Here is a 17,187-nt window from a genome sequence, read left to right on the forward strand (position 1 = left end):
ACCATGTAGTCAAATTAAGAATTATAAAGCTCAATCGTTTAATCACATATTGTGGACTGTTTGTCATTTTGTGGTACTGATTTGTAACAGCGGACACATCGCACAGCATCCACCCAAACGAGATTTCTTATGTTTGGCCAGGCTGGGGGCTATCATCCCGAGGCAAGAGTCACGTAATATCACTTCGCATATTACAGAAGAGAGCCTACTCCCAGTACCTCCTGTAATACAATGGGGCTAGTTCTGACCCCACCCACAGACAATTTACCCCACCCCACAACGTTCCTCACCCACAACCACCCCAGGATGAGGTTCAATATCACTAACACGTGGCATTAAATTTATTGTTTTGCAGCAGCAGTACAGTGCAATGAATAATATATATTAAAAATTGAATTAAATAAGTAGTGCAGAGAGTAAAAGTAGTGAGGTTATTCACAATAAGGCCCTAGTCCATAAGCCCCCCCGCAAATCCTACTCAAGATTAGCATTGCAATCAACACACCTCATTAATAACATACCCATCGGACAGTGTGCTTCGCCCTCAAATCCCACCATTAAGATCACATCCAACAAAAAGCCACACTACATATGCCACCCAAATCAAATTGCCAACTTGACACCAATCTCATCAAAAAGCCCAACTCATCACAATACACCTCACCCACAGACCCAATGCAGCAACAATTCTCACCCTGCCTATAACCTACACCTTCCTGTTGGAGAATAATGTGGCATGTCTGACTTGGTCCCATTCCCCAGCTCCTTCTGCATTGCCCTTAAAATTATTTTCCCTCATGCCAACCCTTGGTTCCCTTTTGGACAACCTGACGACACCATTTCCATCATTCTTGCACTCAACAGACTTCACTGCTCCCTGCACAGAGATTTTCTTCACATTCCTCACTGTGTCCTTTGCTTATCATTTTGAATTTGTATCCCTCAGTTCGCCTACCATCTGCTGATGGGAATAAGTGTCTACTTTGTCAAAAGCCATACTGAAGTCCATGCCAATCATTACAATTGCACTACTATCATTACTTATTGTAGTTACCTCCTTAAAAAGCTCAATCCTTTAATTGTGAAAGATAAAGGTTGGAAGCTAGAAATTTTAATTCCCTATAGGTTAAACTGAAGCTCTGTATAAGTACTGTGCCAATATCTTTATAATGCCCATAAGGTAGCACTCAAGAAAAAGAAACCTATTTACAAAGCATTTTGAATGTTACAATGGTTTAGGTTCACCATCTGTTGCCTCCCTTCATGAAGAATCCACAGTGTTTTTCAATGGATGAGTGAATAAGGGAGAGTGGGGAAAGTAGAAAGACAACAGCAATATGTGACAGCCTGAATTTCACTTCACTTGCCAAATTATTAGCTTCCTTGCTTACTCGCCTAATCAATTAAAATTATTTTATTCACTGACAGGATATGCGTATGTGAGTTACACTCAATGTTGACCTATTGCTTAAAGCAAAGCATGCTTCGAAGATAGACTAACAATTGGAAACTGGATATTAAACACAAAGAGTTTGGGGAAAGGTTGATCAGATATCAAAATCACATGGGCCCGAAGATGCATTGACCCATCCTGTTTTACAAATGCTATTCTAAATGAGGAGTTTTGATTGCGCCCATAACACAAACAATTGACCTCAGTACAAAGAGAATCTTTACATAATCATAATAAGTCTACGTTATCTAATCCACTGAACCTCGCCTACCTTTTTGCACTTAAAGTGAGTTATTCATGTGAAGCATCACTGGCAAGACTAACATTTATGACTCATTTTTTATTTTCTCTTGAACACAGAGTGCAGATAGGAGTCAATGACAATGCATTGGGCCTGGAGTCACATCTAACCCAGATTAGGTCAAGATGACAGATTTACTTCACCATGGAGTACAAATAAACTTAATATGGTGTTTACAACAACCATGGCATCTTTGAAATCAACATTATAAAGCTAAATTTTCACTCCAGGTTTATTTAATTATGGATTTATTTAACTAAATTCCCTCGTTGTCACTGTGGGATTGGTGCTTATGTCTCAATATTAACGACATGTGACCTCTTGAAAGAAGTCCAGCAACATCGTCACTATGCTACACTTACACAAAGGAATTTAGTTTAGTTTACAATAATTGTAATTTGATGCATTATCACAGCAGTTGCTCTCTTTTCCACTCTCAGCCACCTGGTTCACATTGCTTCTTGGCTTCTACCAATACAGTTTTGAGAGTGATGCAGGAAAATGAACATGTACGAGGCATCTCTCAAACAGAACATCAATTGTCCCTTCAGTCCACCAAGCCAGCATCGACCACCAAAAACCCACTTTCACCAAATACATTTTATACCTCAAATACGCATTAGACCATAAGACTATAAGGCACAGGAGCCTTACAGGCTATTCAGCTATCGAGTCTGCTCCACTATTCAATCATGGCTAATTTATCATCCCTTTCAACCCCATTCTCATGCCTTCTCCCCATAACCTTTGGCACCCTTACTAATCAAGAACCTATCAACCTCCATTTTACATTTCTCATCTAATCTCTTCATTCTACTACTGCGCAGTGGTGAGCATCATAACAAGCTGTATCGCTGTGTGGCGTGGAAATCGCACCTGTGGTGGAAAGGAAGGCTCTGCAATGGGTAGCCAAATCTGCTCAATGCATCAGTGGCACCAGGCTACCCAGCATCCAGAGAGATGGCAGGAAAGGGCCAGTAACATCTTGAAAGATCACACCCACCCTGCTCATGGACTGCTTGTTCTACCCCCATCAAGCAGTAAGGCTGATCAACACATACAACATGCTGGAGGAACTCAGCAGGTCGGGCAGCATCTGTGGAAATGAGCAGTCAATGTTTTGGGCCAAGACACTTCATCAGGACTGAAGAGGGAGGGGGAAGGGGCCCTATAAAGAAGGTGGGAAGGAGAAGGCTGGTAGGTGCCAGGTGAAAAACCAGTAAGAGGAAAGATCAAGGGGTGGGGGAGGGGAAGCAGGGAGGGGATAGGCAGGAAAGATGAAGAAGGAATGTAAGAGGAAAGCACTGTGTAGTAGAAGAAAGCAGAATCGTGAGAGAGGTGATAGACAGCTGGAAGAGGAGGCAGAGTGCAACTGGGATAGGGGAAGGGGGAGGGGGAGGGAATTACCGGAAGTTGGAGAATTCGATGTTCATGCCAAGGGGCTGGAGACTCCCCAGACGGTATATGAGGTGTTGCTCCTCCATCCTGAGTTTGGCCTCATCATGGCAGTAGAGGAGGCCATGTATGGACACATCCAAATGGGAATGTGAAGCAGAGTTGAAGTGTGTGGCAACCGGGAGATCCTGTGTGGCAGATGGAGCAGAGGTGCTCGAGTGAGGCTGATCAACACCTCAATCCACTAACCCACCATTTCCATTCCCCAGATCATTCTCCTGAACCTCCTCTGGACCCTGTCCAGCACATCTATTTTTTTTAGATAAAGGACTCAAGATTGCTCACAATACTCCAAGTGTGGTCTGACCAATGCCTTACATAGCCTCAACATAACATCCTTGCTTTTATATTCTAGTCCTCTTCAAAATGAATGGTAACAATGTACTTACCTTCCTTACTACCAACTCAACCTGCAAGTTAACTTTTAGGGAATCTGAATGAAGAGTCCCATGTCCCCTTGCACCTTTGATTTCAGAATTTTCTCCCTATTTAGAAAATAGTCTACACCTTTATGCTTTCTACCAACGTTCATGGCCATACACCTCCCTACACTATATTCTGTCTGTCACTTTTGTCCAATCTATTAATCATTATAAGTCCATTTGCAAACTCCCTGCTTCCTCAACATGAACCGCTCCACCACCTATCTTCGTATCATCTGCAAAATTGGCCACAACTCCATCAATTCCCTCATCCAAATCACTGGCACTTAATGTGAAAAGAAGTAGTCCCAACACAGACTCCTGGAACATCACTAGTCACCGGCAACCAACCAGAAAGGGCCCCATTCCTATTCTCTCTCCACTTTTCACTAGATCACTCCCTCTGCGATTCTCTTGTCCAATGGTCTCTCCCCACTAATCTCTCTCCTGACACATATCCCCGCAAGCAAGAGGTATGCTACACATGCCTATTCACCTCCTCCCTCAACTCCATTCAGGGCCCCAAATAGTCCTTCTAGAGGAGGCATCACTTCACCTGCAAATCTGTTCGGGTCATCACTTGTATCTGGTGCTCCCACTGCAGCCTCCTCTACATTGGTAATTAATAAATTGGGGACTATTTTGTCAAGTACTTCTGCTCCATCAACCAAAATTGGAACTTCCCAGTGGCCAACTATCTTAATTCCAAACCTCATTCCCATTCTGACATGCCAGTCCATGGCTTCCTCTTCTGCCACAAAGAGGCCACACTCAGTGTGGAGGAGCAACACGTTATATTCCATTTAGTTAGCCTCCAACCTGATAGCACAAACATTAATTTCCCCTTCCAATATTTTTCTCTCTTTTTCCCCTCCCTCTTTCCTCTTCTTCTGTGCCCCATTCTGACCTCTGACCCCTTCTCTTCACCTGTCTATCACCTCCCTCTGCTGCCCCCGTCTTATTCATTTCTCCCATGGTCTACTCTCCTCTCCTTGCAGATTCCCTTTTCTCCTGCCCTTTACCTTACTTGCTCACCTGGCTTCACCTATCACTTTCCAGCGTGTCCTCCTTCCCCTCCCTTAACTTTTTATTCTGGCATCTTACCCTTCCTTTACAGTCCTGATGAAGGGCCTCAGCCTGAAATGCCAACTGCATAGTCCTTGCCATAGATGCTGCTTGATCTGCTGAGTTCTTCCAGCATTTTGTGTATATTGCCCTGAGTATCCATTGACTCTCCTTTGTCTCTCCTGTGTTATTTCCTCAAATAATTCCAACAGATCTGTCAGGAAGAATTTCTCTTCAAGGAAGCCATAAGGATGTTGGCCTGTTTTATCATGTGACTCCAAGTACCCTGAAACCTTATCCTTAGTAATGGACTCCCAATTACTGAAATCTGGTTCGCTAGCCTATAATTTCCTTTCTTCTGCCTCCCTCCCTTCTTAAAGAATGGAATGACACTTGCAATTTTCCAGTCCTCCAAAACTATTCCAGAATCTAGTGATTCTTGAAAGGTCATTGCACATTCTCATCTTCTTTCCCGAAATTTATCACTCATCTGAGCACCCAGAGGAAACCCTGGAAGAATGTGTAAACTTCACACAAACAGCACCCCGAGACCAGGATTGAATCCAGGATACTGGAGTTGCAAAGCAGCAACAATACTGGCTAAGCCACCCTCTTACCCTCTATTGGTTAAGCCACCCTCCTGTAAAAATTAGGAAAGGTGCTCTTTAGTGTAAAACTACTATAAAGCACAACCTGATGCAACCACTGTTCTTGGAAAGCAATCAATTGTCATTCCCACTGATTTCAAGAGAAATGGGAAATCAAGTGGCACCAGATTCGCAGCTGGATAGCTTTACACTCTCAGCTAGAACCATATTACCCTCTGAACCTCTGACCAAAACCTCCCACAACAGCAAGTCTGAGATTGGGTAGTCCAATTTGACACTTAAAAATTCCTAACAAAAGCTACTTCTGTATGGAATTCCCAATTTGAATAAGGAGCAGCTCTCTTTTCGTTAATGCAGAGATACGGTTTCCTTTGTACGCCACATCCAGAACATTATTAACTGGCAGCTTAGTTAAACAGCAAGTCAGTGCTGGAAGTAGATGTTAAGTGCAGCACGGCACCTGTTGTATCAGCCAGTGACGAGCCCTCACCGAAAGCTGCAATGATACATGTGCAGAGATTTCTACATGAATAACTGTGATTTGTTGACACATCTGGACTTATTTCCACTTGGAATAATTTACTTATAATTACTAAATTATTTATGGTTTTATATTGCTATATTCCTACACTATTCTTGGTCGGTGTGACTGTAATGAAACCCAATTTCCCTCAGGATCAATAAATTATGTCTGTCTGTCTCTCCGTCTGTCTATCTAAAAATATGTTAACCTCACTCAAGCAGTGTTGCAAATTCCTCCACGTATGTAATTGAGCTTTATGGAGATGATGAATTATTTTTGATCTAAGTGATGGATCAGATTCCACTTGAATCAAACAGTGGCTTTTGAAGAGACTCGACAGGCTCATTCCCGCTATCAGTGAACGGTAAATCAGCTCTGCTGAGTGTAATAAACCTAGTATTCATAAAACACTTCTGTCATGTTTACTGCAAACATGCTTTCAATAGGTGTCAATAGGCACATTTAATGACAGAGAGATGTATAAAACATACATCCTGGAATTCATTTTCTTCGCAAACACCCACAAAAACAGAGTGCCCCAAAGAATGAATGACAGTTAAAACGTTAGAACCCCAAACCCCCACCCCCCAACTGTGCTACTTCATTCAACATAATGTTTCACACCAATTCACAGAACAAATACTGCAAATAGGGAAAGGCAGATTCACCCTCCAGGACAGTATTGAAAGATCAATTCTTTACTTGAGCTGTTAATTCAAGTATATAAATTTCATCAAACACTTTTGGAAATAAAAGTACAAGACTTAAAAGAGTCAAAATAACAAAAGCACAAAGGCACACACTCAATGATACAGGAGCAACTTCTTCCCCTCTGCCATTCGGCTTCTGAATGGACACTGAACCCATGAACACTCCCTCACTACTTACTTAATTTTACTGTGTGTGTGTGTGTGTGTGTGTGTGTGTGTGTGTGTGTGTGTGTGTGTGTGCGTGCGTGCGTGCGTGCGTGCGTGCGTGCGTGCGTGTAAAAAACACAGTAACACTCTGGGAAAAGTTTCACTGCTATTGTAATGGTTTTTCTGTAGCAGCAGTGTTTGGGTTATGTCTAGAGGTAACAGGGGCTTTGGAATGTGCACTATCCAAAGCAGGGTATGTTTATTTTCTTGTTGCATGCCTGAGACTGAGGTGATCTGGGTCTTTAGTTCGGCGGAAGATGAAGAGAGAAGATGCCACAAAGGAAAGGTCGTGGACACCAGAAAGGAGTGGACTTGGATTGTCGCTGGGATTCGATGAAGCCCGGGGAAATCGATGGAGGACGAGCGGAAGGGAAGCCGTGAGCTCCAACTTGTGCACGTTGGACCATTTCATTAAAATGGGCCCTTTTTCTTTTTGTTTTCCATTACTAACCCTTTAGTCAAAATCAGAATTATAAAGCTAAATTGTTTAACTGCATATGGTGTACTGTCTGGTATTTCGTGCTCCTGATTTGTAACTGGATAACACATCACATAGCATCCACACAAACAGGAGGTTTTGCATGTTTGATGGAGCCAGAGTTTGTCTTCCCTAGTCTTACGCAGCCGACAGAACCTGAGGGTGGGTTTTATACACACACACACACACACACACACACACACACACTCATATTTTATATACATAAATATACACATATAAGTTACTATATTTGTGTATATGTGTGTGTAGTGTATAGATGTATACTTACCATAATTCCTGTTTCCTCTATTATAATGTATTGCATTGTACTACTGCTGCAAAGACAACAAATTTCACGAAATATGCCGATGATAACAAAAACCTGATTCTGATTTCACACACTTCATGAACAGCAGGCTCTACCATCCTTTACACACTTTACACACAGGTTCTTGAGCTTGCTGTACCAATACCATTCATTTAAAGCCTCTTTTGGAAGCTGACACAGGTGCAGCAACAATTTAAATCTATTGACAGCAAGACCCACAACATCACACAACTAGTAAAACTTGAAGAGCAAATTATCAGTTGGAAATGGAATACCTTGATCTTTTGTTTTCAAATTAACACATGGGCACAGTGGAAGCTTCTCTGCTGATCACAAAGATAATCATAGCTGCTGATCTCTCTAGAATGTGAAGAGCAAATGCTTCACACTCAAAAGTGTGACATCCTCCAGCTGCATCAGTTCATTAACATACTCAATGTTTAATGTGGTGTAGGGACTATAGATTCTGAGGTAACAAAGGGGAATACAGAACTGGAGAAATCCTGTAGTCTCACTTCCAGTAAACTGAGAGCTTTTCAACAGCATTGTATCCCAATTCAGCAAGTAAATACTTCCAAACATGGGAAGTAAAACCATCAATGGATTTTTCCTTTAAAATGATGCTAAATGTCTCTGTCTAAAATGCACTCAGCATTATCAAAGAATTTCAGAATGGACCATCTGGGCAGCAGGTGTCGTTCCCACATCTGCTGATTCAGCTCAGTGTTTGTAACACTAACCTACTGACATGCTTCAAACTGAACATTACATAGGCAAGGCTTTCACCAGGTTGACCTGCCCTGCTAGCAGACGGGTATCTCAAATTATATTATAGTTCAACTCTGACCTCTGTAGCTAACTCCACTGACACTGTAGGCCGAGTCTCCATTGGGAATGAAGCCTTTTCCTCCAGGACACATGGCCGCAAAATCCGCTATACAATAAAATAGAAAATATTGAAAATACAAAAATTGAGTCAAAATGGAAAAAGCATACAACAAACATAATAAATCAGAAATTACAACATTGGCACCAGGGTAATATACTGTATGTAAACCATGGCGATTGACCTCATTGAAATTGAAGATCTAATAGGTTGTAAATGTCTATAATTAGCTTAAAATATTTGATAAATAATTTGTTTATTCTTCCGTCCAAGTTTGCCCACTTGGAAATTCTACTTTTCCCACATTTGAAATATTGCACACAGCATATCAAGTTGCATTTTAAAACACTCTTTAGGGCGGTGTACTTGAAAACTTTCTCTTTTCTCTGCATGAACCACTATTACCCTAGGTCTTAGATGCCACAAGCCCTCGAACAAACCTTTCATGGTTTCAGTCCAGGCTGCCAGACGTAATTGAAAGCCAAGAGGACAGTCGGTGAGAGGAATGACCAACAGGTGTTCCTCTTTTTGTGAGGGGTTAAATCATGAGGTTTTGGGCAACTTAAAGAGAGCTTGGGTCTACTGCAGGTTCCTTTCAACCACAGTCTACATTAACCATGTTAAAGTTCAAAAGTGGGAAAGGTTATGCATACCCCAAAGCATGGGTTTGATGGTGTATAGTGGGGACTCCTTCTGTGCTGGTATTCCATTAGAGTGCTCCTAATAATCCCTCTCAATACAGTTAACAAAACATTCAGAATGCAACCAGGCCAACGTGCACTGTCTTCCACTAAATGTTCAGAGGTTGTTAGGAAGTGAACAACGTTGACATTTATCATCAAAAAAGCAAATCTGTTACTTGCACAGTAGCATACTGGTTAGCACAACACTTTGCAGTACAAGCAACGCGGGTTCAATTCCTGCCAATTCCTTCAAACTGTAAGCAGTTTGTACGTTCTCCCCGTAACCACATGGGTTTTCTCCGGGATCGGTTTCCTTCCACAGTCTAAAAAGTAGGCTAATTGGTCATTCTAAATTGTCCCGTGATTAGGCTAGGGTTAAATCCTGTGATTGCTAGGCAGCGCAGGGCAAAGGGCTGATTGGCCTTTTCTGCACTTCATCTCAATAACTATAATAAATAAAATAATAGTATAAAGTCTTAGTCTGTCCAAGTCAGTCCTGCAAGACTTGGCAACTTCCTTGTAAATCTTTTCTGTACTCCTTCCAGTTTAATGACATCGTTCCCAAAGCAGATGCACTTGCCCACCTCTGCACATCAAGGATGAGAGAATTGGTTCCCCACAGTTTGTGTAAATCTGCTGAACTCATGATGTCAGCATCAACCATTCCTCCAATTATGCATAAATAATTGAAGTATAAGAGCAGTATGAACTCTGGCAATTCTGAAGGGTGATGGCCTGCATACACCCCTTACCTTCTCACTTCCACATCCCTGGTAATTCCCTACCATACACCCACATGTCTCAGAAAAGTTATCCGGAACTCCCCGTATCAAACTTACCTAATAATGTTGAAAATAGTTAACTCAGAACTTACGACTGCCAAACATCGGACATGGGAACACTTCGCAGTTGTCACCCCAGCCTGCTCCCAAAGTACAGCAACATTCCTGCTTAGTGACATTGGAAGTCAGGACATTGTCACAGAAGTGTGCATCATTGAGATTGTAATAGCATTCTTTCTTTTCTTCTGAGTCTGGAAGTACTGGAAAAAGAAAGATAAACTTCCATAAACTTTGTGCAAATACATTTTGACCTAAAAATCTAACTCAACTCATTACTGAGGTCAGTGTATTTTGACTGAGTTCTTTCTGAAGCTACTATAACATTGTACCTTAAGTAGAGGTACTGATTCTTCAACAGCCATGCAGAACTTAAAACATCAGTTGAACTCATGGCATGAGCATCAACCATTCCCCCACCTGAAGCATATCAGCAAAATGAACTGTACAAATTCCATTGACCAACAAATGGTCCATAGCCTTCTAATCCTTGATGATTCAAGTATTTGTCTAGATGCTACTTAAATGTTGTGAGCGAAACTACCTCTACCATCCTCTCAAATTGTAAACATCATCTGAGTAAAGAAATATTCCAATCCAACCTTATTTATAGTCTCATGATTTTATATTCGTTCAATCATTATATGTCATGGTCTTTCCAGGACCACGATTGCTCTTGGCAAATTTTTCTCCAGAAGTGGTTTGCCATTGCCTTCTTCTGGGCAGTGTCTTTACAAGACGGGTGACCCCAGTCATTATCAATACTCTTCAGAGGTTGTCTGCCTGGCATCAGTGGGTGCACAAACAGGATTTGTGAAATGCACCAGCTGTGTTATATACTTTTAGTATACTATTTTATATATCTCTTTCAAATCCCCCCTCAGACCATTCCACTCCACGGAAAAAGTAGAGGTCCAACAACTCTGTGAAACGTAGTCCCCAGCAAAGCACACCAGAATTACACCATTTTTAGAAAAACACAAAATTCATGAGAGGCTGAGAATATGAAAAGCAGAGCAAGAAAAGTACTCTTTCTATTGTCTAGAGAATCCAGGACTAGAGGGAATAGCCGAGAACCAGGGGTGAGTCTTTTTGAGATGGGTACAGATTTGGTGGGATTTCAATGACTGAATGAGCAGGTTCCAGGGGTTAAACGGCCTGATCATAAACCGCGATGGAAGGAAAGAATTGGGAAGCCAGCACCTCAGCAAATGGCACGACAGGGAGAGCGAGCAACATGCATGTAAGAGACATCATGCATCAGCATTATCTAACAGCTGAATCAAATAAAGTTCAATTTAAAGGTCAAACTGGAAGAAAGATTGGTGGTGTACATATGTGAAGACACCTTGGTAAATAGGCGATACGAGACAAGGTCGTCCCTTAAGTCCTTTATTATTCAATATTGCATTAGAACCTTTAGCTATTGCTATTCGTGAATCTCCTAATATTTTTGGTATTACCCGTAATGAGAAGTTATACAAATTATCCCTTTATGCTGATGATTTGTTGTTATATATTTCTGACCCTGATAGGTCTATTCCTGCTATTTTATCCTTGTTGGTTCAATTTGGTACTTTTTCTGGTTATAAACTAAATTTAGATAAGAGTGAATTATTTCCTTTAAATGCACAAACTTTATTGAGTGATAGGATACCATTTAAAGTTGTTACTGATAACTTTACCTATCTAGGTATAAAAATTACCAAGAAATATAAAGATTTATTTAGACTGAATTTTTTACCTATGCTTCATCAAATTCATCAACTTACTACAAGATGGTCTCCTTTGTTTTTATCATTAATTGGTCGGATTAATGCTGTTAAAATGATGATTTTACCGAAATTTTTATACTTATTTCAAGCCCTACCAGTTTTTATTCCTAAATCTTTTTTTGATAGCATTGATTCAAAAATTTCCTCATTTGTGTGGCAAAATAAAAACCCTAGGTTAAGTAAAAAGCAATTACAAAAATCAAAAAAAGATGGTGGTTTAGCTTTACCCAATTTTAGATTTTATTATTGGGCAAATAATATTCGTAATTTATTGTATTGGAAACTAGATTTGGATTCACCACTCTGCCCACAGTGGGTAAATTTGGAATGTAATGAGGTAAAGGGATATTCTCTATTCTCTGTTCTTGGTTCTTGTCTTCCTGCGGATTTAGTTAAATTTAATAAACAATTATTTAATCCTGTTATTAAACATACATTACGAATTTGGTTTCAATTTCGTAAGTTTTTTAGTTTGAAAAACTTTGTTCTTGATAGCCCTATCTTATTTAATTTCTTTTTCAAACCCTCCTGGACAGATCAAGCTTTTAACATATGGAAAAGGAAAGGTATAAAATGTTTTCGTGATCTCTTTTTTGAAGATACTTTGATGTCATTTGATCAACTTTCCAACAAATTTGAATTACCTAAATCTAATTTTTTCAGATATTTACAAATTAGAAATTTCTTACATAAAGTTTTACCATCTTTTCCTAATTCAACTTTGGTGGACATTACAGATTTGATTTTTACCTTAAATCCTTGTCAAAAGGGATTAGTAGCTTTTATTTATAATATGATTATGAAGATACAACCAGAAATATCAGTTAGAATTAAACAAGAATGGGAAAAAGAACTTCAATATAACATATCAACAGATAAATGGGAAAAAATTTTGCAAATGGTTAATTCTTCTTCTATATGTGCTAAACATGCTTTAATACAATTTAAAATTGTACATAGAGCTCATATGTCTAAAGATAAACTTGCTCGATTCTATTCTCATATTAACCCTCAATGTGACAGATGTCATTCAGAAGTGGCCTCATTGACCCATATGTTCTGGTCATGTCCCACTTTACATAATTATTGGAAGGACATATTTACTACTATTTCCTCAATTTGGAATATAGATTTACAACCTCATTCTATTACTGCAATTTTTGGCATACCAAATGAAGATGGTAATCAGTTTTCCCCTTCAATCAGACGAATGATTGTTTTTGTAACATTAATGGCCAGAAGGTCTATATTACAAAATTGGAAAGAAGTAAATCCTCCTACCACATTTCAATGGCTTTCTCAAACTATTTCTTATCTGAGTTTGGAAAAAATTAGAAGCACTATTTTTGACTCATCAATTAAATTTGAAGAAACTTGGAGACCGTTTATTCGACATTTTCATATGAATTAATTTGGCCTTTTCCAGACCTTCTTTCTGCTTATTCATGTTCAGGTATGGAGTTCCGGAGTTCTTTGACACTATCATATACTTGTAAACTGTTATTATTGCCCATGTTAGTTTAGTTTAGTGTTTTATTTTTTTTTAATATATATTTTTTTCACATATTTTTAATATTTTTTTTTCTTTTTTAATGGTTATTTTTGTTTTTTTTTCATATAATCATGTGGACTTGATTGATTAAGGTATTTTCTTCTGTTGATGTTTAGTAGGATATTGTTATCTTATTATCAATGTGATTTCAAGTCTATTGTATTCACAACTTACTTATTACTATGTTATTTTTTTTTGTGTATATATGAAAATCAATAAAAGGATTGAAAAAGAAAAAAAAAATAGGCGACGTGGCAGCAACCCATGAAACGTGCCAGCTCCTTTGAATCTAAATTGACCTGGATTTAGACAGCAAGAAAACAATACGTACAAGCTTTGGCAAAATTAAAATCAATACATATTATTAGGCATTTATTCCTTTAAAAAATACAGTGGCCTGCCTGAGTTAGTCTAAGGCTTAGAGATATCTGACCATAAAATATAAGAGCAGAATTAGACCATTCAGCCCATCGTCTCTTCTTCAAAATGACTGACTTATTATACCTCTCAACCCCATTCTCCTGCCTTCTTCCTGTCAACTTTGATGCCCTTAGTTATCAAAAAACTATCCATCTCTGCTTTAAATATACCCAATCGTGACCTCCACAGCGATCTTCACAAACTTCACAATGATTTTCACTAACTCACCACACTCAGGGTAAGGAAATCCTTTCTCATCTCTGTTCTGAAGTGACATCTTTGTATTCTGAGGCTATGCCCTCTGGTATTGGACTCTCACACTGCTATTTATTCATGTATATTTTGACCCTTACAGGTTGCTGTCAAGTTTCCCTGTGTGTTACGTACTGAAGGGCATTCTGGGTAGATGACCCACAAGCAAAACAAACAGCTGCATGCTTGTTCCTCACCTCTCCGTCTCTCGTGCGTTATTCGCGGCCACCCGGTTTCCCAGTACCACAAACATAACAACTGGCGACGAGTTGACAAGCCCCCATGTGGCAAGAAAAGTCAGTGTACCACATCAGCGGTGTTCCGCTGTGTAATGTGGGTGAGTGAAACAAAAACAGTCGCAAAAGCGTAGTGAGTGAAAAATCTGGGAGGGAAGGGATCAAGAATAGGATGGTTAAATAAAACAAGTAAGAGAGGGAGAGAGAGAGATGGATAAAACTCATTAACTTTTCTGGAATGTGATTGTGCTTGAAAATACTAACAATGTTTGGAAGGATGGGTTGTACTTTGGAACGACAGAGCAATAGAGTTCATAGACCAAAAGATTTGGAAATTTTGCACTAGTAAATCAAATTTCAGATGATATTCATATCCCAACTTTTCTGACTATGATGGGTGCAAAAATGTTTATTATGCAGTGTAGCATAGTACAATCTGCCAAGCCTGGCACTAAGTCTCATGGGGACACAGATCAAGTCTTAAAGGACCACTATTCTATTAAATTACCTTTTTCACCTAAATATTTACCTTGATTATTGCTGTGAGGTTTAGAATTCATAAAAGGAATCATGAGGAAGGTGAGTCTATTTCACAGTTAGTGCAGTGCTGAAGCAATTGACAGAGCACTGTGAATCTGGGCAGTCACTGAATGCCACATTACATAATGGACTCGTGTGTGGTCTGTGTAGTGAGGCAATTCAGAAAAGTTTGCTTACTGAAGACAGACGAACTTTACAGATTAGTACATCTATGGAGATGGCAGCTAAAGAAGCACAGCTATTCAGCACATCTTCCCCAGTTCATAAAATTTCTACTGACTTCAGGAATAAGACACCAACTGGCAATCAATGTTGCCATTGTGGCAAAACTGGGCTTTCAGCAAAAAAATGCTGGTATTAGACTGCCGGAGCTGTGGCAGAAAGGGACATAGAGAACGCAACTGTAAAAGTGTAAAGGCAATGCCAACCAAAAACACAATAATGAAGAAGAATTCCTTTTGGAAAAACAAAAAGAAACATGTGAGAACAAGATGGAGCGTACTGAGGACAGACTGAGTGACTCGGTCTGTGGTTGAAGAAGCTTTGCATGCTTTATCGGTTTCAGGGTACAAAGATTCCTGTGGTTGGATGGGGTTACACTGAGGATCCAGGTAGAAATGGGTGCTGCAGTATCACTGGTGTCAGAGATAGTTTACAAAGAGAAATTGCAGCATCTCACCCCAGAAGGGGCAAGGTTAACTTTAAAGACTTACACTTGTGATGCTGTTCCAGTGAGAGGAGTGTTACATGTTACAGTGGAGATTAATGAACAGAAAAATATACTTCTACTGTACATTGTTAAAGGTAGTTATCCAGTGCTGCTGATGGTTGGAACAGCTCAAGCTCAACTGGCAAGAAGTGCACTGGATTGGTGGAAGCACTGGTCTACAAGAGGTATTGAAGGAACATGCAGAAGTATTCAATGGAGAACTGGACAGTATGAAAGGAATCACTGTTACGATGACTGTAAAGCCCAACATAATACCCAAATACCTGAAGGCAAGACCATTTGCAGATGCCCTCAAACAAAAGGTTGAGGCTGAATTGAAAAGACTGGTCCAGAGTAAGGTACTGGAACCAGTGTGTGAATGCAGATGTGCAACTCCACTGGTTCCTGTCCCAAAAAGGGATGAGCCTTTACAGCGTTGTGGAGACTTCAGAGTAACCATTAGCCCAATCCTTACAGTTGAACAATCCCCCCTTCCCCTCTTTGGTGACCTTTTTGCAGGATTGGCTGGAGTACGGACGTTTAGCAAGACTGACTTGTGTTGAGTGTACTTGCAGATGCATGTGGAGCTGGAGTCCCAGGAAGGAAGGGTTGACCATTATGGCTCACAAGGAATGTTCAGGTACCAAAAGCTTCTATTTGGCACTTTTTCAGCGAGCAACAGACCAGATCCTGAGCAGGTTGACAGGCTGCAGTGTTACTTGGATAGCCTACTCATTACCGGGAAACACAAGCGCGAGCACCAACCAAACCTGGATGCTACACTACTGGGGGGATAGAGAGGGGGGATAGGGGACAGGGAGAGAGTGGGACAGAGAGAGAGGAATAGAGAGGGGGGATAGAGAGAGAGTGGGACAGAGAGAGAGGAATAGAGAGGGGGGATAGAGAGAGAGTGGGACAGAGAGAGAGGAGTTGAGAGAGGGGATAGAGAGGGGGGATAGGGAGAGAGTGGGACAGAGAGAGGGAAGTAGAGAGGGGGATGGGGGGATAGTGAGAGAGTGGGACAGAGAGAGAGGAATAGAGAGGGGGGATAGAGAGAGAGTGGGACAGAGAGAGAGGAATAGAGAGGGGGGAGAGAGAGAGAGTGGGACAGAGAGAGAGGAGTTGAGAGAGGGGATAGAGAGGGGATAGGGAGAGAGTGGGACAGAGAGAGAGAAGTAGAGAGGGGGATGGGGGGATAGTGAGAGAGTGGGACAGAGAGAGAGGAATAGAGAGGGGGGATAGAGAGAGTGGGACAGAGAGAGAGGAATAGAGAGGGGGGAGAGAGAGAGAGTGGGACAGAGAGAGAGGAATAGAGAGGGGGGAGAGAGAGAGAGTGGGACAGAGAGAGAGGAATAGAGAGGGGGGATAGAGAGGGGGGTAGAGAAAGAGGGTAGAGTGATGGGGTAGAAAGAGGCGGTAGAGAGAGGTGGATAGAGAGGAGGATGGGAGGATAGGGGATAGGGAGAGAGAGGAATAGAGAGGGGGTTAGAGAGAGAGGAATAGAGAGGGGGTTAGAGAGAGGGGGTAGAGAGATGGGGTAGAGATGGCTAGAGAGAGAAATAAAAAGAGGTTTAGAGAGCGATAGAGAGAGGGAGAGAGAGAGAGAGAGACAAGTTACTGAGGTGAATTAAGAAAATTTTGCAACACCATCCTTGCTGAACATCTATGCCATAACCATTTTGAAGACGCACTGTGAAAAGATTATAGTGGGCAGAATCTCACAGACTCACGCTGTGAATTAACTT

General features: G+C 40.7%; 1 protein-coding gene across 3 annotated transcripts in view; it reads right to left on the minus strand.

Annotated features, from left to right (window-relative positions):
* Positions 1-17,187, minus strand: part of ltbp1 (latent transforming growth factor beta binding protein 1) — a 416,523-nt gene that overhangs the window by 62,370 nt on the left and 336,966 nt on the right. For all 3 annotated transcript variants that reach the window (XM_059985624.1, XM_059985626.1, XM_059985625.1), the window contains 2 exons: positions 9,994-10,161; positions 8,398-8,484 (listed from right to left, as the gene is read on the minus strand). In XM_059985624.1, the coding sequence (XP_059841607.1) occupies positions 8,398-8,484; positions 9,994-10,161 (255 nt within the window). The remainder of the gene's footprint in view (positions 1-8,397; positions 8,485-9,993; positions 10,162-17,187) is intronic.

Source organism: Hypanus sabinus, chromosome 12, assembly GCF_030144855.1.
Source record: "Hypanus sabinus isolate sHypSab1 chromosome 12, sHypSab1.hap1, whole genome shotgun sequence".
Classification (NCBI taxonomy): Eukaryota; Metazoa; Chordata; class Chondrichthyes; order Myliobatiformes; family Dasyatidae; genus Hypanus; species Hypanus sabinus.